The 25,446-nt window shown below is 43.8% G+C and overlaps 1 protein-coding gene across 1 annotated transcript in view; it reads right to left on the bottom strand.

Annotated features, from left to right (window-relative positions):
- LOC144822953 (L-asparaginase-like) overlaps positions 1 to 25,446 on the bottom strand; it is a 312,297-nt gene that overhangs the window by 200,955 nt on the left and 85,896 nt on the right. The window contains exon 2 of the mRNA XM_078681023.1: positions 23,854 to 23,949. Within this exon, the coding sequence (XP_078537149.1) occupies positions 23,854 to 23,949 (96 nt within the window). The remainder of the gene's footprint in view (positions 1 to 23,853; positions 23,950 to 25,446) is intronic.

Here is a 25,446-nt window from a genome sequence, read left to right as displayed (position 1 = left end):
CTCTTGGCAAAACAAACTTAACTTAAACTGCTACTTACTTACTCCCTCCCATGTATTAGGCTTAGGTCAGGTACACCGGGGTAGGCGTAGTTAGAAGCACCAGTTGAGTACGATTAGTCAATGTATATATGTATGTATATCTTTTATCCATTTTAAAGTAACATATGGCTAAGAAACCATATCAATGCTTTTACAGTATTATTTTATAATCCTGCTTTTACTGTATGCACTTTACTTAACTATAAGTATTACAATTGTAGCGATTCATTTCTCTTGTATGAGAAAAGAGACTGATCAATAAATATCACCTTTTATTGAAAACGCCCGTCTCTCCTTTTCTCTGCAATCTGGTGAAACTAAGTATGCACGTATTGACTGAGTAAAATAGCTGTCTTTTGTTTTCACACGACTCTAGAGATATACTCTTGATCAGGGAGAGCAAAGTTGTCATGTTCTATGGTTGTCAGAAACTAAAGGGCATATTACCAAGCAATAGCGATAATTATCGCTATTGCTTGGTTAGAGACAAAGGGGCATATTATCAAGGGGGTTTATCTCCGCTTTTTTGGCTTTAAAAGCCAAGAAAGCGGAGATAAAATTATCTCCCTATTACCAAGCTGTCGCTAACACCAGTTAGCGACAGCTAATAGGAGATAGCGACCATCTTGGGCCCCGCTTTGCATGTCAGTGATATTTATCACTAATGACATGCAAAGTGGGCGTGCCAAGATGTTAGCGACTGGAAACAGTCGCTAACATCGCTATCTCCTATTACCAACTTTTGGAGATATTCGCGCTAAGCACGAATATCTCCAAAAGCTAACACCTGCCCTGAGCAGTTCTTAGCCATGTTATCCAATGGGAGGTGGATAACATGGCTAAGAGCATTTGCTCGATAATGCATGAATATCGCTGACTTTTCAGCGATATTCATGCATTGCGGCCGTTTTTTATCGCATTTGCGATAAACCTTGCTAATAGCAAGGTTTATCTGCGATAAAAATCGCCGATTTGCGGCGATAATTTTTGTCTCTAAACAAGTTAGAGACAAAAATGATCTCTATTGGTTGGTAATATGCCCCAAAATTTTACCGCTGAGCTGCGGCGATTTTTACCGCAGATAAACCTTGGTGTTACCAAGGTTTATCGCAAATGCGATAAAAAACGTCCGCAATGCATGAATATCGCTGAAAAGTCAGCGATATTCATGCATTACCGAGCTAATGCTCTTAGCCATGTTATCCACCTCCTATTAGATAACATGGCTAAGAACTGCTCAGGGCAGGTGTTAGCATTTGGAGATATTCGCGCTTAGCGCGAATATCTCCAAAAGTTGGTAATAGGAGATAGCGATGTTAGCGACTGTTTCCAGTCGCTAACATCTTGGCATACCCACTTTGCATGTCATTAGTGATAAATATCACTGACATGCAAAGTGGGGCCCAAGATGGTCGCTATCTCCTACTAGCTGTCGCTAACTGGTGTTAGTGACAGCTTGGTAATAGGGAGATAATTTTATCTCCGCTTTCTTGGCTTTTAAAGCCAAAAAAGCGGAGATAAACCCCCTTGATAATATGCCCCTAAATCCCTTCTTGTCTATCCAGGGAGGTTAAACTCCTCCTCGCCTATTCGAGAAAGTTTCTAGTGAACTCTGAGCTAGCTGGCACACAAAACTTAAGTCTAATATCGTCAGTAGAAGACCTAGTTAACCTCTGTCCTACGTCTATACTATTGAAGATATTATTCCAATGTGCAGAGCCTATTGGGAATATAGGAACTACACTACAGAGGAAGAGGTGTACCCATAGATCCTAAGACAGGGATAGATGTTGAAACCCTGAAGAAGACCGCCTGCCATTTTTGTCACAAAATCAGGCATTGGAAGCACGAGTGCCACCTCAATCCGGCGTATCAAGTGCAGGAAGGGGAATTTGTGCAGGTGGCAGATGGAGTCTTAATGTGGTGCCGTATCCCTCAAGGGTATACTGAAAGTCCATTCATATTCGACCAGGTATTGAAAAAGAACCTTGGGGCATATTATCAAGAGTGGTGATAAAATTATCGCCGCTTTAGTGGCAGAAAACTGCCGCTAAAACGGCAGTAATGGGCTTGATAATATGCTCTATGGTATTCCAATTGAACCTCAGGTTAGATGTCCTTCACATCTAACATGAAATTCAATTGGAATTCCATAGAGCATATTATCAAGCCCATTATCGCCATTTTAGTGGCAGTTTTCTGCCGCTAAAGCGGCGATAATTTAATCACCTCTCTTGATAATATGCCCCATTGAGAGCTTGTTTCTACCCCAGAATTCATTGCTTATCCAGTACATCGACAACCTCCTAATTGCATCTGAGATGTTGAAGGCTTGCAGGGAAAATACCAACGCCTTACTGAATCATCTAGCTGACAATAGACATAAGGTGTCTCTGAATAAGCTTCATTACTGTCTGAATGAAGTGCAGTATTTTTAGGATTTGGGTCATCAAATTGAAAAAGGCATAAGAAAGGTGTCACCAGATAGAGTGGAAGCGATCATGAAAACAAATCCGTCTAAAACACAAAAAGATGTCAGAATGTTTTTGGGAATGGTTGGCTACTGCCGACAGTGGGTTCCTAATTGCTGCAACAGATGTCAGTATTGAACAATGAGAAAGCATTGTGATGGGTCATCCTCATACAGTATATGTACCATGTTAAGTTGAGCTCCTAATGACGAGAACCTCAGTCCCACAGTGAGCACTACTCCCGACCTCAACCATGCCCAGATCCTTACCAACTTTGAAGACATCTCTCTTGACCTTTCGTTAGCAGAATTATCTAAATGTAGGTCCGGATCGCCGACCGACCCTTGGCCGGCAAAACAATACAAAGCTCTGGCTCCTCTGCTTAACCCCATCCTGAACAGCATTTGGAATGACTCGCTCCGAACTGGAATCTTTCCAGATTCGTGGAAGCATGCCTGACTAGTCCCCATTCTGAAAAAAAGTAATGCTGACCCTAATGAGCCGGCTAACTACCGACCCATCTCCTTGTTGCCGGCTCCAGCCAAGGTACTAGAAAAACTAGTGCAGAAACAACTTGCGAACTTTCTGAAAACCCACGGGTCTTTCCATGATTCGCAACATGGATTTAGACAGGGTCACAGCACGGAATCAGCCCTGATAGAGATGGCCGATGCTGTGCGCTGGAGACTCGATGGAGGATCAAGGGCGGTGTTGGTGCTGCTGGACTTGTCGGCAGCATTCGACACCGTCTCCCATTCTGTCCTACTAGATCGTCTCCACGCCAAGGGTATCCGGGGCCAGGCCTTGAAATGGTTGTCCTCTTTTTTGTCTAACAGGACTCAGGCGGTTTTTACCCCTCCGTACACCTCCAACAGCCGGCCATTAAGGTGGGGAGTTCCGCAGGGCTCTTCTTTAAGCCCTCTTCTTTTTAATGTTTATTTTTCCCCACTTGCTGAGATAATCGCTCAATCTGGAATTAAAGCTACTTCTTACGCGGACGATATCCAACTCCTGTTCTCGTATGACTGTCCCTCTCTATCCTCTTTTGATCCCTTAAAAGATTGTCTGCGTAATATCGCCAGTTGGATGGACAACAACTGCCTCCGACTTAACGCTGGGAAAACCGAGGTTCTTTTTTTCCAACAGCCATCCCCCTTAGACCCCAACCTCTGGTGGCCACTCGACCTGAGCCCGCCGCCCGCACCTAAGGAATCCGTAAAAAATTTAGGAGTCAGATGGGACTCCAACCTCTCCTTTCACAGCCAAGTACAGACAGTAGCGGCAGCCTGCTTCTCTAAAATTAGGACGGTAAAAAAGTATATCAACTTTCTCCCTAATAACACCAGAAGAACCATCGTCCAGGCACTGATTACATCTCACCTGGACTACGCTAACGTTCTGTACATTGGGTTGGCTGTAGGGCTCTGCCACCGACTACAGACAGTCCAAAATGCAGCGGTTCGTCTGGTATGTGGCATCTCCCTCAGAGAGCACATCTCTCCTCACCGACGCTCGCTTCACTGGCTGCCAATACAGAAGAGGACCGAATTCAAAGCCCTCATACTGGCTCATAGGGCTATTAAGGGAAAAGGATCCGCCTACCTGTCGTCCTGTTTGCAGCCCTACAGAAATGCCAGATCTCTCCGCTCTAGTTTTAAAAATCTTCTCACCACCCCCAGATTCAAGAAAACACGCTCTAGGGGGGAAACCTTCCAGGCCTGTGCCGCATCCCTCTGGAACAAACTCCCTCTTGACATCCGGATGATCCAGGATGAGCTCCCTTTTCGTAGGGCACTAAAGACATTCCTCTTCTGCTAAACCCCTCAGGAGTAAGATTTATTTACACTCTCAGAAGCGCCGGGACACCCCATTGGGGTAGCCGTGCGCTATATAAAATACACTAAATAAATAAAATAAACCAAAATATAGCACTTGACAAATAACAGGTTGACAAGAAATTAGCAGAGAATGTTCCCCTGAAGCGTTGTTCTGTGTTAAATCCTGCTACCTTTTTTTTTTGCAGAGTTTTAAATAGCGCTAACTAGACCCGAACCGAATCAGGTATCAGAACGCTTTACATAGTACCAGTTACGGGACGGACACACATTAATTTTGGTACCTGCTCCAAATGCTGAAGGAGAAGATTGTGAAGACCATGACTGTCTAGATGTCACTGATCTCTGCACAAAACCAAGACCTGACATTGTCGATGAGCCATTGCCTGAACCCAATCAAGTCCTTTTTGTTGATTGTTGTGCATAAGAGACAATGCAGGAAATTTGAGAGCAGCATTTACTGTCTGTACCATTTCCTATTTACAGGGAGTACACTCTGCACAAGTGGCTGTAATCATTGCCCTGACCCATGAATGCCTAGTTTCTGAGCAGATCCGTCACCATCTATACCGATAGCCAGTATGGTTTTGGTGTGGTCAAGGACTGTGGGCAGATATGGCCGCAGAGAGGGATCCTAACGTCATCAGGTTCTCCAATCAGGAATCTGGAATATGTGAGACAACTGTCGAAGCTTTGCAACTGCCAAGAGAGGTGGCCGTTGTTAAGTGCTCAGCCCATGGAACGGGAGATGAGTTTGTTACAACAGGGAATAGGTAGGCAGATGAAGTTGCACGTTTCTGTGCTGTCCATGCTTTTGTTTTTAATGGGGAATTTACTGGCGAGAGTACAGAGCAGACCAAACTAAGCATGATGCTAGCTGTTGCTGATATATGGGAACAAGTGGGACGTTCACAAACAAGGAAAAAGCGAGTTGGATCAGAGCAGGTTGTGAGAGAGGTGAAACCGATCTTTGGGTGTCACTTGATGGCAGGGCAGTATTACCGGATTGTCTGTTGAACCCAATGGCAAGGCAGATTCATGGAGCGGCTCCTATAGGAAGGGATAGGATAGTAAGATTGTACAGAGCAGACTTTGTTCAATCCGAGTGATTGCGGAAGCTGTGTGCCATTAGGTGCATCACCTGCCAATAAATGAAAGTGGAAAGAAGACTGTTGTCACAATGGCAGATTGGAGGGTCCCTTTAATCGGATCCAAATGGATTTTGTCGAGATGCCTGAGTGTAATGGATTGAGATACATTCTGGTTGCTGTGTGCATCTTTTCTTGATGGGTTGAAGCGTACCTGACTAGAAGGTGATATAGTCCCACAGTAGCTAAGTTGTTGCTCAGGGAACTCATTCCTAGATTCAGATTACCAACTACATTGAACTCGGATAGAGGCACACACTTTCATAACGAGATCATGAAGTTGCTGTGCACCGCCTTGAATGTGGATCAAAGACGGCATTGTAGTTACAGGCCAGAAGCATCTGGAATGGTGGAGCAAGTCAATGGGACTTTAAAAGCAAGGTTGGCTTAAGTTTGCTCCTCAACATCGGTAAAATGGCCTGATGCATTGCCTTTGGTGCTTATAAGTCTGCGCAGCATTCCTGACAGGAGAACTGGTTTGTCGCCTCATGAGATGCTAATGGGAAAAGCAATGCGTTTGCCTGCTGTGCCTGCTACGGCATTGATAAATATCACAGGTAATTTGGTCCTCAACTACTGTTAAGGATTAGCTGACGAGGTTCTCCTCACAAAGCACATGAGGAAAAACTGTCTTGACTCTCAGTGGCTTGGAACATACCAAGTGATACTGGTGACAAACAGTGCTGTATAGTGGGGTGGAGTACCAAATAGTTCCTCTCCCAGAAGTCTTTCCAGCCATGACCGAGGGGTCATTGAAGAGGACAAGCCAAGCTGTAGAGGTACCTGAAGAGGCTGGAAGCATACCAGGTCAATCTGAGGGGGGTCAAGCTACAAATGGCCCTGGTCTAGACTCTGAGGGAGACAGTAATGTTGCGAGTGGTACAGAGACTGGTGTAACAGTTGGTCATGTGCAATCAAGAAAGAAGGATACTGCAGATGAAACATGGCCTGTGAGACAGAGGAGAAATCTGAGACTTGCATCTCAAAGAAAGGTTGCTCCAATAGATGAATCTTCAGAGTTTAATCTGAGGGAGCCTGAACAGAATACAGAAGGTGCAAGAAGGTCCAGGAGAGTTTGAGTGCTGTGTCTGAGATATTCCAGTCTAGAGCGGACTTATCTGGTTACAAATGCCGGGGAGCGCAAGGTCTGAGATTTCAATACTGATTGTGGAGGTATTGTTGAGAGTTCATGGAATCAAGGCAAATGCACTTTTGCCATTGACTGTGCTTGAAAGAAGATAACCTAGGCCAACGTGGAAGAAGAATAGAAATTAGGAATTTTCATCTAGAAGAAGAAAGAGGGCTGGGGAAGTCCTCTAAGCTGTGTAAATATTGTACAAAAGGCTGTGAAAAGAATTTCCAAGCTTTCAAAAGAAGGTTCCTCGAGAGACTTTGTTACTCGTGAATAAGAGGCAGATAAAAGAGACTCCTTGTGTTGAACCTCCTACGAGCTGTAATCCAAGATATTCTGAATACAGAGTCTGGAAATTCAAATCGTAGGCAGAAATGTATTATAGGTACACTCATTATAGGAGTAATCATAGTAATGGCTGTGGTCATTACTGAGTCCATTTTAAGCACACACATGAGTGAGGAGCATGAAGTGAGGGGACATCCAAGCCTAACACTGCTGCCTCCAAAGAGGTGATGTTAGGATCTAAAAAAGGCTTTATAGAACAAACTAGTCACTTTCTGCATGTAGATTTGTCCAAAGATGATTATACGCTGAATGCTTATGCTAAATTGTTGTATGCGTTTGTTGACACTATGTAAGTGAGAGACTGTTATGTGTGATCCCAGGAGTGTATTTTGAATGTGGAAAGAATGCGTTTGTTCGACTTCTGAGCAAATGGTATGGCACTTGTTATGTGGCAGTTGTGTTTCCAAAGATATATTATGTGGAGTATCTGGAGGGTTTGGAAGGAAAGTTGTACAGTAGGGAGAAACATGTACTGAGTGCTAGTGAAATTGTGGCAGATATATTGGACGGCTGATACCTAGCCTAGGAGTGGCACTGAATGACATTAAGATTAGAAAGCTCTCTACCATTGTGGATTAGTTGTCTGTCAATACAGCTCAGTCTTTGCCACTCATAGATGGGGAAATGGTTTTGATAATAGCGATGGTGATGCAGAACCTTATTGCTTTCGATGTTTTGTTGGCAAAGAAGGTGGAGTCTGTCGAATGCTGAGGGTCCAACAGTGTTGTACTTATATTGCTGATAAACGTAAAGATCTGAAGGGATATATTAATAACATCACTGATTTACATCATGAGATACAGGATTTGGCAGCTGAGGAAGTCTTGGATAAGGTTGGAAAAGGATTTGGTGCAGGTGGAAAATGTTTTGCAAACTTAGGAAGTGGAATCTTTGGATACATCTTGAAGCCGATAATAATTGTTGTAATCTGTGTTATCCTCTTGATAGGAATCATAAGGGCATACAAATGGCATAAGGTGAGGCAAGAGGAGAACTCCTTAAGGGAAAGAGAGAGAAGGGTGGAAAGATTGCAGGAGAGTCATTTTGAGAATTTGAGGCGACTGGAGGAGTTCAGGCAGAGAAAATTAGATGTGACATCTGTTTAGATTGTATACAAACAGGGATTTTGGAGCGTTTGTGATGACTCAACGTCATCAGAGAAGGGAACTGATGAAGCGGAAATTTTATTTAATTGTAGGGGTGCATCATAATCACGTCTAGAGCGCAGCCGCATACAATCACTTGTTGTATTAAAAAGAAGTGTAAGATTTTTTTAATGTATTAACATGAAGACGTGGTGTATATTAGGCCATTGACAAGACCCAGAAGACCCTGCCCCTCCACCTCAGTCAATCAGCGTCACTGACCCAATTCAAGAAGGACCTCAAGACCTGGAGGGACCAGCACCCCCGCACCTTGAGCCCCACACAGGGGAGTAGCCATGATTTATAAGCCCCTGATTGAGAATTAATGTAGAAAGTGAATGTAACTAGCAGGAAACATTAACATGAAGAACTCATGTTCTGCAGATGACACAAGCTTATATATTATTTTTCTTATGGTAGCTAAAATTCATAGGCATGAAGTGTTGGTCTCTGAAACTCTTGCTTTAGGATTAACTGTTTGAATTTAATGTGTGCTGCGGAATCTGTTCTTTCTCACGTTTTGTGTAGCAGGCGAAAAATCGCTCAATTAGATAGAATAATGTGATCCGAAGTGCACCATGGGAGTTCCACCTGAGAATAACTGTATTTTGGAATTAGGGATAGTGCGCCACTTCTTTCTTGCCTTGAGAGAGAAAGCATCTTAGAATGAGCTCTATCTTTGGTCGATTTATGCTACTTGACCCATTGTGGGGAAACTTCTTAGGAAGACTCCACGTGCAGACACCTCTTATCCTTGGTCCTGAAAATGCTTATTTAGTGATGTCACCTTAGTGTTAGTGTAGGGATAGATGTAATGCTTTTTACCCATCAACCCTCGATGCATGGAAATTTGGACTCATGCTTTCTGATTTTCTGTATTCTACTTCTTGAATTAATTGTGTTGCTTATGCTGCACCATCTAAACTGGATGCACAGATTTGGCTTTATGCTGATTCTTCTGTATTTCTCTACACTTTTGTTGTGTTGTCTCTATATTCAGTTATTCTTGTCTTTGTAATAAATTAACTAACGTTAAGTAGTTATCTGTGAGTTATTATTTATTCATAGGGATTATTGGCTAATTGATCGATTTCTTAACAATTTCATGCTGCTAAAAACAACCATCAGAGTGTGAATCTAGAACAGTCTAGAACTTATAGGCCTGGCCATTTCAACTTTCTTAGAATGACGGACATGAATCTGAAAGGCAAGTATACGACGCACTTCTTCGCTGAACTCATTCCAAATAATGATAGATGAAGCTGACCCTTTATTGAAAGTTAAAAAAAGTATTTTAGAGAGGAGGCCATAAATTAATATGTACCAACAAAAGGAGAGGTAGGGAGAGGTATGCAACACTCTTATTCCCCGGTTATGTATATTTAAACAAGAAAAGAGTGTCATATATGGTTTTACAAGACCACACGAAGGAGCGAATGGAAAATAAAACCGGCCTCACTCAGCTCAGTTAGGAAAGCCCTCACTCACCACCTGGTGATGACATGCTTCATCATTGGGCCCCACTAAGGAGGCCGAGTGCCTCTTTAGTGTGCTTCGACGCCAGATCTACTGCGGAGCAAGATTCGTGAGTTCAGGTGCAGTGAAAATTAAATTAAATGGTGGTGAAAGGGTTAAAAAATTTCTTAAGTGTATAAAAAAAAATGATTGATTATTTGATCACTTGGGACATATACGTAAAATTAAGTGTAGGAAAATAGTCCACAATTAATTGTGTGGTTATTTCCAAAATAAGTTAATCGTCAGTCAACATGTTTCTGCCTTTGAAACGGTGTGAGTTTACCAGGCATTCGTAAGGACTATATAAGTGTACTAAACCATGGCGGTATGGACACGCTAAGGCCCACCCTTAACCAGGGACGTGAACGTGAAAAGGAAGGTGAAAAAAGTGCAAAAAAGGAAGAGAAAATGTCTTCCTTATAACTCCTGGTTTAGGAGGCTTTCTATGGTAGGTTTCTGCACCTGTGGAGAAAAAGGACATAGACATACATATAGGACAAGACAAACAGTTAGTGGTTGGTCTTAATTCACACAGGTAGGTCTATGGTGCTCCATTCGTGGCGCAAAGACAGTGAGTGGCGCTGTAACTGTATGTTTATCACCACCTCTGTCCCTGGGTTAATAAGCACTAATCACTAGGAAGTGCAAAGTGCTAGAAGTGAAAATAGTGGGTTTTAAAAGGGAAGCACGTGTTCCTAATAGCGATCAATGTATCAGAAACTGTGATGCGATCACTAATTAAATAAGATTAAAATGTCTCACTTTTATGGTGTAACAGGGGTACACCATGGGTCACGGGAGGGGGGTGGTAGCGTAATTGGCACACCCTTCCTAGGAAGAAGAAAAACATACACCATGTCAGAAATGCGTAGAACGGTACTTAGCTTAGTAGTATGCCGCCGTGGTGTGGAGCGCCAAAGCCCAATGGTTGACTTACGCCCTTGACGCTAGGCACCCTCAGTCTACCTGCGATACCCTCTGACCGGACCCCGACGATCACGAACAGGGCTGGCAGAGCTGGTTAAAAGTGTTTGTTAGCGAGGCACGGGCTGTGTCCGGAGGCGGTGCCCGCGTATTTAGTGGGCGGCGCTAAGCGGTGTTAACCAATGAGTACTCGTCTCGTGTCACATGTGCACGTGTCATTGTTGAAGGAGGTTGCCATGGTGACCGAGTACGGACTCGAGCGTTCAGAATGAGCATTCAAAACAGGCAGCTTTATTAGTTTAAACACGCAATGATTGTATGCGCGGTGTTACAGTAATAAAATTCGTAATGGTAAAAGGGTTCCGGGCCTGAAAAAAAGAAGCAATGAGGCACTGGTAGGTGCTCTGGTGGGAGGATGAACAATCGGCTCACTCTCACAAGGGGTCGAGCTGGTAATTAAGTATTTGGCATATGCAGCAATTACTGAATGTACCCTGCAGAACATAAGTGACTGACCCAACATCAAATACGGGGTCCAGGCTAGATTAAAATGCATGTAGACAGGACGCACAACAGCATGTATAGTCGGGGGTATAGGGTCAATCACCGTGCAAGTGGTACAAAAAGGGGAGGCACACATGTGGTAAGACCAAGGGAAGATGTCGTTGAAGCCCCTTAAGGTGACTCACGCGACGGGCAATTAGTTAACCACTGTGGTAAGCCAGAGATGAGGGCAAATGGCGGGGCAGTGATTACAAAGTACCGTTTCTAGTCAGGGTGCCAAATTACAGATAGTTTACAGTAGGTGTTCGACATATTCTAGTGACTAATGTGGGAGATTATTTCGGTACAGAGTTCCATGGAATTTCGTCATTCAATCCGGATACGTGGGTGCCCAGTCTGTAAACCCACCTCTGCTCTTTTTCAAACAGACGATTGGTTATGTTACTATCAGTATTCAACTGCTCGATCACAGTCCACCGCATGTCATTGGTGGTGTGATTGTTCTCAAGGAAATGTCTGCTCATTTTTGTTGTGGCTTTCTTACACCTGATGTTGGCTCTGTGTTCACAGATCCTCTGCTTAACTTTCCTGCTTGTCATACCCACATAGCGAAGGCCACATGGACAGGTGATAAGGTATATGACATTTGGCGAGTTACAATTAGAGTGATCTCTCTGTGTCCAGATTCTACCTTGTTCGAGTGTGAGGGACTTTGTAGGTGTTGTGAGGTGACAAATGCTACAATTCGAGCACGGGAAGTGTCCCGTCACTCTTGGTAGACCCCATGTGTCTGTCACAGATCTTGCTGTTGCTGGGGCGATCTCCTTGGGTCGCGTGTGGACCAGTGCGTCTTTCAGGCTGCGTCCCTTCTTGAATGAAAACAGAGGTTTTTCCCAGGTTCTGTTGACGCTTGTTATTATCTTCCAATTGTTGATAGACTTTTTAATGGTGTTGGAGAGGCTGCTGTATGTGGTTACACAGGTAAGTGGGATCTCCTTGGGGTGGTCAGTCTTATCCTCCAGGAGAGCTTCTAGAGGTTGGTTACGCGCTCTCTTGTATCCCTTGTTCAGGGTAGTCAGTGGGTAACCTCTTGACTTTAGTTTTTCTGTTAGGTCACATGATTGTGCCTTGAAATCTTGGACATTGGAACAATTGCGTCTAATGCGTAGACATTGACCATACGGTAGATTTTCTTTCAGTGGGCGAGGGTGAAAACTCGTAAACTCGAGTAAATTGTTTTTGGCATTTGGCTTATAATGTGTCTTGGTTGACAAGCTGGTCCCTGTGACCGTAATAGTCACATCCAGAAAGATTGCCTCATTAATATAGGCTGCATCCTGTACTTACTTGCGATCTAATGACCTGCATGCGGGCTCGGTCCCACAAGTAGTAGAGTTGCGGCTAAATAACAGAAAGAGAGCACTATAATCCAAAAGGATTTGTTGATGTTTCTTGACCCAAACAGACAAGATGATACTACAACTACCTAAGATCATATCTATCAATGACATCATATCATGCTGGGATGAAAAGAAATGTAAAGCCCAGCTCTAGCTCCCCAACAAGCCTACCACAAATCGAGTCCATAACCTGATATAGAGAAGAGCAAGAATGCCTCATACGTCTAGAAGCAACCTCACTCCGAGAAATTGAATCCAAACCAGGCTCAAGTTTCAGATATAATCGAATCATCCCACTGGCTCAATTCCAAAAGAAGGGCATTAAAAATAGGGAGGTCGCCCATGTAAGGAGCGTACAACCTACAGAAGATGATTTGAAAGTAAGCTTCCTTTACTCGAGTGATAAGCCAAGGCCCCCTTTATCAGTAATAACTTTAGAGACCGACTACTCAACGATTGCTAGCCAGTAATATTACCACTTTCTTAACCTGCCGTAAACTAAGATGAGTCTTCTGTAGACACAGTAGCTGCAGTTTGAGCATGATTAGCTCTTCTTTAACATAAAAAAGCTTGGCGCTTGCTCTCCGACCATTCACGTTCTAACTAAGAATATGAATACTTTGACTACCACACCCCTCACCATGCTCAACCATCAGAAAATATTTTGGGATTTCTGATTATGAGTAAACAATTAGCCACCCAGATTGATATGTTCCCATTTTCTTTTTTTGTAAAAGTTTTTTTTTTGTAAAAGTATGTTCCCATTTTCAAACATTAGCAAACCCTCAAGTGGATCCGGTTGACCCTATGACAGTGTAAAAAGCAGCCTCCCCAAAACCCAGATGCCCACACCTTCCCAATCCCTTCCCTTCCACACTTAAGACCATCCCAAAGACCCATGCCAATCCTAGTTTTCTGAAGGAAATAAGGATCTTTACCACCCTGACTGCCCTAACTACTATCACATCCCAGCAGATGTGTGCTAGATAAATAAATGCATGAGTAATCGCCGATCCAAAACCCATCACCTGGACCGCCAAGAGACCTTTGCCACCACTTAGATAGAAAGATAGAAAAAAAGGAACAACAATACATATCAATCGATATCTGCCCCTTAGATCTAGCTCTCATTGTTGTATGGCCTATCTCTCTCAGTGACTAACACTAGGTTGCATTCAATAAGTGCTAACTTTGGATTGGAAACAGATAGAAATATAGGGCCTCATTTATGAAAAGTGACGCATCGCTGCGTGAAAACAGCGATGCGTCACTTTTCACTGCGCCCTCCTTGCGACACCAATGATGCGTCATATTTACGGTATGACGCATCTTGGCGCAAGGAGTTACGGATACGTCAGTATTTCTGACGTATCTGTATGGCGCAAAAGTGACACATTGCTGGAGTGTCTCACAAAAGTGACTCAACTCCAGCAATGTGTCCTTTCACATGGGACAAGCCCCATGTGAAAGGGCCTGCGTCAGTCTTACGCCTGCTGTGAGGCAGGCGTAAGAAATTGACGCATTTGTGTCCTAGAAGTGGCGCAGTGAAATCTTAGAGATTTCACTGCGTTACTTCTATGACCCTTTCTTGCGTCAGAACGCCCCCCCCTGCATACATTATACCTGGCATAGGTATAATGTAGCGCAGGGGTTTACAAAGTGACGCATCTACCTAGATGCGTCACTTTGTAAATGTGGTGCAACAAGGCACATTTTTTACGCTGCTGGTGTGTCACAAAAAGTGACGCACCGGCGGCGTAAAAGTGACGCACGGCCTCATAAAAGAGGCCCATACTGTTTGCACTCAAATGAACTGTAATTCAAAATCCCCTTTAACGGTAAAGTCGCATCTTAAGCAACAATTCTGAAAATTTCACTGTTGGAAAGGATTGCCATTTTTTGTCCCAGCCAGTTGTGAGTTCTGGTAGTGTCCTGGGTCACATGACCGTGAATGGCTATGCTGTTGGGGTTGGTGTGTTGCTTGCCCATAGTAACACACAGGGGGCTTATGTGTGGACAGGATGGCCATCCTGGCAGGCTGAGAGGGGAGGGGCTGTACCCACCGTCACTTACACTTGAAAAGGTTTTGTCTCCTGCACACACAAAGGAACCTAACAATAGCCGTGCCCTGCTTTGCCTTTTGTCATCCCCAGACAGATTGGAGCCTTGACAGGGGAAGTGGAAGAACTTTCAAGAATCAGATTTGGGAGTAGGATGGGGAGTACCTCCCACACAAAGACTGGCATCAGGTATAAATATCGGATCTCCAGAGCCACTCATCAAACAGAGAACTGCTAAGCTGCGAGAGGATTGCCATGCTGCTTGAAGGACGACCTTTCTGTTTGAGAAGGAAGGCAGGACCTGCTTGCCTTTTCCAAGACTAACCAGAGTGACTCCAAGGGTCAGTTGACTGACCTCCTGTGTGGTCTGCAGGGACAGAACAAGCTTTAGAAGACTTCCTGAAACTGCCCAGCTACCCTGCTGTAACTAGATCTGCCTAGACCTGCAACTGGACCTGACTGAGCCCTGATGACTTCTGCTGGATTGAGTTCCTGATCCACAAGAGGTGTCCCCCCAAATCCTGTATGCTTGGCTAGCATCTGAATGTACTCACCCTAAAGAAAAGGTGAAAATCCTGAAGTTTGGACTTCTTGTGGTCGCAAAATGGTCTGTTCATGCCAAGACTCTGCTTCCTGTGATGACCACCAATTTACAGCTCCAGTGAAACCTGCTCTTCACGTCAACAGAGATCGCTAGCGACAACCAGCAACGTCAGAACCACACTTCAGCAAGAGCAGCTTGTGACGACTGCTGATGCAACGATCCAGCCATAGTCGTCCGCAACACCAGACCGTCTCTTAGAGCTACACAAATGATCATCTGTGAGGCCTGGCCTACTCTTGCGCTACAGCAATGACTGTTTGTGGCGCTCAGCCTCTTCCAATGCAAACGGAACTCTTTGCGCCAGACTTAAAAGGCAACTTTGTTCCTGTCTCCAACCAGTGCTCCAACACAATCAGCCCAAACTTGTTACTACCCCCACAGTCTAGAGCAACACGATAACTATGAGTGGCTCTTTGTGCTTTTAGGTGCAATTTTCACATAAAATCTTTTAAAGGAATATCTTCAGTTCTACTGATTATATTTTTGTCTTTCTGTTATCATTCAGTTCATTGCAATTTACTCCTGTTTTTCTCAATTTATGTAGAATTTTTCTTTTTTTATGTATTACTGTTTGTGTGCTGCAAAAAGACTCCACCCCTTGTCTCAATGTTAAACCTGACTGCTTTGTGCCAAGCTACCTGAGGGGTAAGCACAAGTTAATTTAGTGACTTTTGTGGTTCATTTTGACAAGGATTGTGGTTTTTGCTTGAATAGGGCTTCCACCCCCCTCCTCCAATAACCCAATTTCCTACAGGCATTTACTGAATGACACCATTAACTCAGTCAGAGTCAACTCAGTGAAACAGCTCTCAACAGCCACTCAATGAAAGCTGCATCGTTGTTGTGGAGAAAAGACTGCAAGTCCCAGGTGGCTGTGAAGCTTGCCCGCACCTGAGCCTGCTTGCCGCTGGTCAGAGGACAGAGTACTTAAGACCTCGTTGTTGTGGAGGAAAGACTGCAAGTCCCAGGGGGCTGTGAAGCTTGCCCGCGCCTGAGCCTGCTTGCCGCTGGTCAGAGGACAGAGTACATAAGACCTCGCCACTCCCGCTTCGGGGGAGTTGCTTCGTTGTTGTGGAGGAAAGACTGCAAGTCCCAGGGGGCTGTGAAGCTTGCCCGCACCTGAGCCTGCTTGCCGCTGGTCAGATGACAGAGTACATAAGACCTCGACGCTCCCGCTTCGGGGGAGTTGCTTTGTTGTTGTGGAGGAAAGACTGCAAGTCCCAGGGGGCTGTGAAGCTTGCCCGCACCTGAGCCTGCTTGCCGCTGGTCAGAGAACAGACTACTTAAGATCTCACCGCTCCCGCTTCGCGGGATGCGCGTGGGCGCGTGCCGGGTGAAGCCCGGGCCAAGGGCAGGCCCATCTGAGCCCGTTGGAGGCCGGACAAGGCCAGCCGGGCCCCACCTCTAAATCTGCCCATCGTGCAAGGTCAGTCCTGAAAAGCATCTTCATAACCCTGTAAGACTATCTTTGTTCCTTGTTGATTGCCTGGGCCAGGTATCCATAGTTCACCAAGATGAGCAGACGCGAAGGGAAGAGGCTAGGCGCACCTCATGGTAGTAGTGTGGCGGGGACGCTCGATCAGTTCATTCTAAGGGCCACCTCTGTTTTGGAAAAGGAGATCCAGATGACTGAGTGTCGGTTATCTTTGGACCCACTTTTAAATAAAAGATCGTCTTTAGGCACAATAACTACAGCTTGTTCACCAGTTCATCTAGCTGCAAATCCTATCATACACTTGAGCTATAATGAGGAGAGCGCCGATGTGCCTAATCCCCCTGGGCTAATAGAGGACTCTGCAAACTTGCCATCTGCCCTAATTAATACTGCCGCCTGCAAGTCTACACGAGCATGCGCCAGGTCCTCGATTAAAAATAACAGCACTAATCAACTGACTCCCGAAATAGCAGTGAAAGGGAAGCGGGGAGGAGGCCCACAAAGGCCATGTATGGCAAAAGTGGCAAAAGTGGCTAGGCAAAATAAAACTCGAAGTCGTGCTTTAGCTGACGAGGGCAGTATATCTGATAACGCCACCCCGGTTGGTCTGGATTCTAATGTTGCCTCGAGGGGTGGTTCTAATTTGAATTGTGACCACAAATTGTGGAGGAGACTCGAGAGTACATTATCAACCCTGATAACTCCCATTACACACAGCTTGACTAGGATAAAGGAACGATTGGACAATTATGAATCCCTGATCAAGACAGGATTCTCTGTTCTTGAGGGCCTTCTTGCTCAGCCTAAGCAAACAGCCATGAATACAAACAGTAATCAGGGGAATATGGTGGCTTCCTCGGACCTACTGAAAATACAGCCTTCAAGTAAAATAACTATGAAACCAGCTATCGTGAGGAAACCCACTAATTCAGCTCCAGTAACATCTACAAAGTCATCTGTTGTGCTCAGGTCTGATGATGATCCAGGGAATCAATCCAGTGAATTTGCTCAATCTACAGTGAGCACCTCGGGTGATGGCAGAGATACAATAGCTCTAACAAATGATAATAACTGTAACATCCGCCCCCTGATTCCACAAGCCTGTATACCTAACGGGACAGATGGACTGAGAAGTTTGGGATATAATACTGCACAAACCAACCCCTTAGTTCTTAATTTGCCCCCGGCTGCAACTCCTCTAGTAGTTGTTTTGAAAAATGTTCCATCCCTGCAGGAAACTCAGTCTGAAACCACAGACCAATTATTGTGTTAAGTTTTGCATTGGGTTAATATTCGACTCAGGGAGGTTGGGTTTCGGGAGGAGGGTATTGATAGGTTTATGATTATGGCCAGACGGATATCATGGATCGGTCCTTCTAGGAAGGAAGGGCATGATGATTGTGTTGTTGTCAACTTTAATAACGTGCACATAACAAAATTCCTGTTGGAAAAACTCTATGAGATGAAGGATAGATTTATGGATAGGGTGTTAATTGTACCATTAGGGTACTTCTACAAACCAGGGCCCACTTACATTAACGGCTTGAACCGCCTGGAGATGGACAGGCGACCCTGGGCACCCCATGGAATAGCCAATAGATTGCAAGAGGCCCCCTTGTCCAATAGATTTGCCCTGTTATCCGACCTAGATTCTTGTGATTGACTACAACCACCTACCCCGACCCTGGTAATTAGTCCTGCTTGCTCCCCTATTGTTGATTTAGATGTAGTGAGCAGAACCCATGGCTTGGAGGCTAAGAATCAGCGTATGGGCTTGCTCCTTGCTCAGGTTGATCCTGGGAGCCCGCATCACCCCGTATTTTCCGTGATATCTTGGAACATCGCAGGCCTGTTTCATAAAACCATGTCCTCTGATTGGTTGTGCTTTGTTGAGGGGTACGATTTCATTGCCCTACAGGAGACTTGGTCTCTAGATACGATCTGCTGCCCAGGCTATTTGGCCTATGCTAAGGCAGCAATCGCAAACAGAAAAGGGAGACCCAGTGGGGGACTGACCATATGGGTTAAGCAACAAACATTGCTTCAGATAAAGGAACTGTCAATAGACAGTCCTGATATCCTTCGATCAAGATCTGTTCAAAGGGTGAGCTGGACCTTATATTAATTAATGTGTATTCGAGAGGGTTACCGGGTGGGAAAGCCTCACCAACTATTGTCCACCTAGACACATTCATGGACAGCTTGGATGGCTCAAGTGTTCTGGTCATTGTAGGCGACTTTAACTGTGCATTCGAGCCATTAGGCATTGATGACTGTAGCCTTAGCATGGAGGAGGATCAGAATTGGGGGTGCCTCCTCTTTCATTGACACCAATTAACAAATGGACTGAGGTGGCGCTCCAATTAAAAAGCCTATCCCTAGGGCGTGGGATTAGTGCTACTAACGGGAGAACCCCTTCAGATGCGGAAGGTTGTGTCACATTTTCCAATGGGATCAGAAGTAGTAGGATTGATTACATTTTTATAAGTTTGGAACTCTGGGTTAGACTTGTGGATATGGTGGTTTACCACAGACCGGAGAGTGATCATGACCCATTACTAGGATTCGATCGGATCCCCCAATGGCTGAGGTTGTTTCCACGATAGGTGAGGTGATCATGTCTCAAGACTGCCGCCGGCTAAAATGAGCAGTAGCTTCAGAGGATGAAGGTTTACAAAAGCAGATTAGGTCATCCACTGAAGAGACTCTTGCACTGATGGGTTGCTTAGATACCAATGATAACTGTCTCGCAGACCTTATGAAGGCTCATGAGGATCATTTTGTAAAATTAAGACACTGTTTACAAAAATCAGAAAGCCGCTTAAGACCCCTCTTCAAAAATCGTCTAAGTGGTATAATGAGGCTTGTGGTGCTGCATTCCGGCACCTCTGAAATGCAATAAAGATGGGAGTTCACCAACAGGTTAAAGTTGCAAGGGCAAACTATAAGAAAGTGCAACTGAAGGCGAAGAAAGATTATGACGAGGATAGATGGGTTAGTCTGACTAATGCCTCTAACGGTAAGAATTGGATCAAATTTTGGGAATTGGGCAAATGGGGCAGTCATACGACTGGAACCACACCAGTTAGCAATGTTCCCCCCGAGCTCTGGGTCCAGTATTTCCAAGGCCAATTTGCTTCCCCTCTTAGCATAGATAGGATAGGAAGATTTGGACTGAATACATTTGTATCATCGTAAATGCTATTGCTAGAGGTGCGTCAATACCTGACACTTGGCGAGGGGCCAAAATTATTCCCATATACAAAAAGGGAGACTGTGCCAGTCCCAGCAACTATAGGTCGATCAGCCTAATTGATACCTTACAAAAAATTGCTGTGAGACTTGTTTTAGGTAGAGTTAATGAATGGATTATAGATCAGAATGTTTTATCTACCTACCAAGCGGGTTTTCGACCCCACGTCAGCACCATTGATCAATTTTTTCGACTTACGATGATTTATTTGTCTACAGTGATTTTAGCAGGGGAAACCCTGTATGCAGCATTTGTTGACTTAAAATCAGCATTTGATTTAGTACCTCGCTATAAGCTGTGGGATTCATTAAAGGAGGCCAGGATGCCCCTAGAAATCCTCAGTTTTATTATTAAACTGCATGAGGCAAATTATGCTCAAGTAAGGTGGGGGCAGCAGGGTTAATTATCTGATTGTTTTCCAGTTAATAAAGGTGTGCGGCAAGGGTGTGTTCTCGCTCCTACCCTGTTCTCCCTATTTATAAATAAGGTTATTACATATTATTCCAATTTTCCAACTGGTGCTCCATCTCTTGCCGGATCAAGGGTTCAATTATTAATGTTTGCAGATGATACGTTAATCTTATCTAAAACACAGCCTGGTCTGCAACGTGCCCGTGATCAATTTATAGTTTACTGCAATGACCATGAACTTGCAGTGAACGTTGATAAAACCAAGTTCATGGTACTGAACAAACATAAATTTATCAAAGGCAGAGTAGCAATGGATAATGTTTTACTAGAACAAACCGATACCTTTACTTATTTAGGGGTAACACTGTGTAGGAAGATGAATTGGGCCCCTCAACTTGATGTTTTAGTACTTAGGCCCAACCAGCTAGCTGGAGCCCCACTAAAAGAACATCGACTATCATTTACTAAGCCTAAAGGGCCAGCAGTAGCAAATTATATTGGGAAAATCAGAGCCTCTATTATCTATGGCGCTGAACTTTGGGGGTTTAAAATAATCTATTACCCATTGTTCAAGCCCAAAACAAATTTTTAAGAAGCCTGACTGCGCTCCCCCAATCAACACCCATTAAGCCCTGCTTTTAGACCTAGGATGCACTTCATTTGATGAGGTTGCAGGTTTTAGACCCTTAGCATACTGGAGGAGACTTTGGACCACCCCAGAACTGGCACCCTATGCTAATGCATTGATGCACGTTAGGATTGCTAACTTATCTTCTAAAATTAAATGGCTACAGAAGATAAAGTATAATTTGTATGAAATGGGCCTTAGCCACTTGTGGGATGACCCAGTTGGGAGCTCATTTCCAAGTAAAATCGATTACAAAGAGTCTTACTGGGACATGATAACTAAGAAGACCCTGTCAAAGGTGAGCAGTACCTCGCTCACAGGTATTTTCTTTGACCATTTAATTATTTATTTATAAAGTCTTATATAGCGCGAACGTGACCCACGAGGGTATCAGAGCGCTTTACAGTGGTAGAGGTAATCAACAAAAACATAATGTCAATTTGTCATTAATAGAGATATAAATGAAAAGTATATACATATAAGAGGTAAAAGACCAGCGATAGCATCTGCAGAACAACGTACTTTAGACATTATGAAGTCAGCCAATCAAATTCCTAGATCGATTAAAGGTAGATATATAAAAGTGAGAGAGCTAAAACAGATCTACATCCATCGAAAACATTAATCAGCAACAATTGTGGGGGATGTGATGAAAAGACAAGGGGCCCGATTCACAGAATGAACTTAAGACTCAATCCTAAACTTACTACTATTTTGGTATTCACAGAATGCACTTACTACTTTTGGCATTCACAGAATGAACTTACTACTTTTGGTATTCACAGAAGTTAGGATTTTGTCTTAAGTCTGTCTTAAGACAAACTTAAGACAGACTTAAGACTAACTTAAGACAGACTTAAGACAAAATCCTAACTTCTGTGAATACCAAAAGTAGTAAGTTCATTCTGTGAATGCCAAAAGTAGTAAGTGCATTCTGTGAATACCAAAATAGTAGTAAGTTTAGGATTGAGTCTTAAGTTCATTCTGTGAATCGGGCCCATACAGTCAAATACAACCCATACTTAAATTTAGGATATGAATTTGTTCATTAGTAGACTTTTTACTTCCTTTTTGAATACAGTAAGGGAGGTGATTCCACGCACTAGGGGTGGTAGAGAGTTCCAAATCTTTGGAGCAATCCCTGAGAAAGCTCTACAACCTGTTCTCTTCTTCCGGAAGGATTGGGGTTTCAGAAGTAGAGTGCTCGCACTTCGTAGTTGTCTGCAGCCTCCAGATTTTTCCAACTTTAGTGCCAAGTAGCTGGGTGTATTGTTGTGGATTGCTTTGTGCGTCATGCACGCCACTTTAAGGTGTATTCTTGCTTCATACGGCAACCAGTTCAGTGCTTTCAAGGTTGGTGAGATGTGGCTGTTTCTTTTGGTTCCTGATACCAGTCTGGCAGCAGCATTCAGAGCTGCTCAAGCAGAACCATACTGGAATTTGATTACGAAAACTGGTGATAGGAATTTATACCACCAATTCCGTGTGGGTACTCTTCCGCTAAGACCTTTCATTGCAAAATGGAACAAGGCCGCAAGCATTAATTGCCCGTTTTGTCATACTTGGGAAGAGTCCATAACTCTGTACTTTTTGTGTGCTCGGCTTATAAGGGCCCTCGTCGCAGGTGGCTCAAGCCATTGTGCGCCTACCTTGGCTCTAGATCTTGTATGACAGTCATGCGCATCCTGTTAACGAACACTCATGCAGATATTGTCAATTTCTGAGTTGGTCCTGGGCATTGCGAAGGAATAAACTGGAGACCGATGAGGAACCAGATTTAGTACTTGAGTGTGTTAACGCAAACAGCCCTCTCCTCAAAAAGTAACTGCAGGGAAATGCCATATATGATTTGATTTTATCACTTTTAACTTTATAGTATCTGTCAGGAATTCGATAATGCTTGGTATTAAAATTTGTATGAATTGTATGTTTTAATGGTGGTAACCTTTTTTATGACACTTTTATTTATGTACTGTGGGGTATGTTACCAAGGGCCTTATCGCCGCTTTAGCGGGAATTTTTCCCGCTAAAGCGGCGATAATTTAATCTCCCTATTACCTAGCTGTCGCTAACACCAGTTAGCGACAGCTAGTAGGAGCTAGCGATCATCTTGGGGCCCACTTTGCATGTCAGAGATATTTATTGCTAATGACATGCAAAGTGGGCGTGCCAAGATGTTAGCGACTGGAAACAGTCGCTAACATCGCTATCTCCTATTACCTACTTTTGGAAATAATCGCGCTAAGCGCGATTATCTCCAAAAGCTAACGCCTGCCCAGAGTAGTTCTTAGCCATGTTATCCAATAGTAGGTGGATAACATGGCTAAGAGCATTTGCTCGGTAATGCATGAATATCGCTGACTTTACAGCGATGTTCATGCATGCGGCCGATTTTTATCGCTTAGGAGATAAACCTTGATAATTGCAAGGTTTCTAAGCGATAAAAATAGGCAAAGCACGGCGATAAAATTATTGCCTCTAACCAAGCTTAGCGATAATTATCGCTTATTCTTGGTAATATGCCCCTGTGTCTTTTATGATTGTAAATTATCGAATAAAGACTATTGAACTGAACTGACTATTTATACAGAGGAACACAGCTTGCTCAGTGGAAAAACCAATCATTTAATGTAAGGTAATTCAATCAATAATAAAATACTCTCTCAACAAAAGATCATTTACTCAATAAAAGGCCCTTTTTCAAAGACATGCTACGTGGCGAATAGTTGACTTCTTAACTGTGGCAATACCACTCAAAGTGGAGGAAGATAATAGCTCACTTCTATGTGGAACACAACTCAATCAAGGGACGGGCACTCTCTTCACTCAAAACCATTCACCCCAAGAAACACCAATCACTTAATACTGCTCAATACTACTCAATGAATAGATGAACATTCACTAAATAGAAAACCAGTCACTTACTGGATGACCACTCACTCAATGAATACCAGACATTCACTGCCCAGACAATGCCCACAGACACAGATGTACCAACCGCTTGCATGTGCTCCTCCAGAACCACAATGTCTCCTTGTCTTGCTGCAATGCACATGAGCAACGGAAAGAGTGCTATTTTGGTTGCTTTCATTTCCTGGAAAACACAAAAATGAAAGTTACTTTTACAATGATCCTAGGCACTCTTCTGCAGTCACCTAATGGGTCTTAGTGCAACGTTTCATTGGTTGGGTAAAGGACATACGTGTAAAAGAAGAATTGCAGGTGACAACCAGGTGATCTAACATGTTTTTGCATCATCCTACCCTCCATTTTTTCATAATGTTGGGCAATATTACCAAGATGTGCGTTAAAAAACGCACATCGCACATTTCCCTATCGCCGGATTTTATCGCCGTGTTAGCGCGTCATTATCAACGCGCAACACGTAGGCGATATTAAATCCGGCGATAGCCGGCGATAGGGAACATTAGCGCGTTAAAACAAGTGTTTGTCACGCGCTAATGTGTGCCTTGATAATATGGGGGGGTGAATTCAGCTTTATGATCCACACCCCATGTTATCAATGCCTAACACCTGATCAGAGCAGGCGTTGGGAGACCTGCGATAAACGAGTTTATCGCAGGTCTCCTTCTCCCAACGCCTGCCTTGGTAATAGGGTGTTACCACCTCCAACCACATTTTACATGTGGTTGGACGTGGGAACGCCCACTTTGCATGTCATTAGTGATGTTTCTCGCTGACATGCAAAGTGGGCAAGCGGCAGGCGTTAGCAAGCCCTTGTTAATAGGGCGCTAGAAGTGTCGCCTCTTTCTCGGCACAATTCGCCGAAAAAGCGGCGATACTTCACCTTGGTAATATGGCCCGTTGTTATTTTAGAATCATTCATGCACCAGTTAGATTTATTCACTTAAAGCAAAAATAATGGTGACAGTGAACAAGTTTAAAACACGATTAAGAACATAGGAAGATTAAATTAGACAATTCTCTTTTTAATAATCAATCTCGGGTGCAAGAAGCTCTAAGTGGCATTATACAGCTGAATACTTTGTCCTGTTTTGAAACAGGTCGCCCCTCAAGTCATGGGTGGTTCTGTGGCTAGGCAAGAAAAGGGAATGATCAGATCACAACAAAGGAGGTGAGCGAGTTCCTACCAGCAGAAATGCTTACTACCAACCCTGAAAACAGAGCATGGAGGAGCATTGAAATACACCCAATTTGAGTCAGAACTGTAACTGTACTGGGCAAGAAAGTCCCGACACCCTCTAAAAGTGTTTGGGTGAAAGAGGTTTTTCTCCACCCATGACTTCAAAAAAATAACAAATTGGATTTAATGGTGCCAAGAGCTAACCCTCTTTAAGGGATTTAGGAAAGACATGCAGGAAATAAACCAAAAATATGAAGTACTGTCTTCTGAGGCTGACCTTCCCCACAGATGTTGGTGGAGTAACACCCCCCAGAGAACATTTTCAAAGAATGTGAGCAAACCATGCATGGTACATCACAATTTGCAAGTAAATTAGTAAAAACCATAGTTTTCACGGGCAATTCTGACGAGGCACTCACGAAATATTGCAATACCATTATTGTGGCCCAAGCCAACCTGATCCTCCCTTTGAGTATTTTGCAAAGG

Source organism: Lissotriton helveticus, chromosome 3_1 (assembly GCF_964261635.1).
Source record: "Lissotriton helveticus chromosome 3_1, aLisHel1.1, whole genome shotgun sequence".
NCBI lineage: Eukaryota > Metazoa > Chordata > Amphibia > Caudata > Salamandridae > Lissotriton > Lissotriton helveticus.
The sequence above is the reverse complement of the archived record's forward strand: the minus strand, read 5'-3'. Positions and strand labels throughout refer to the sequence as shown.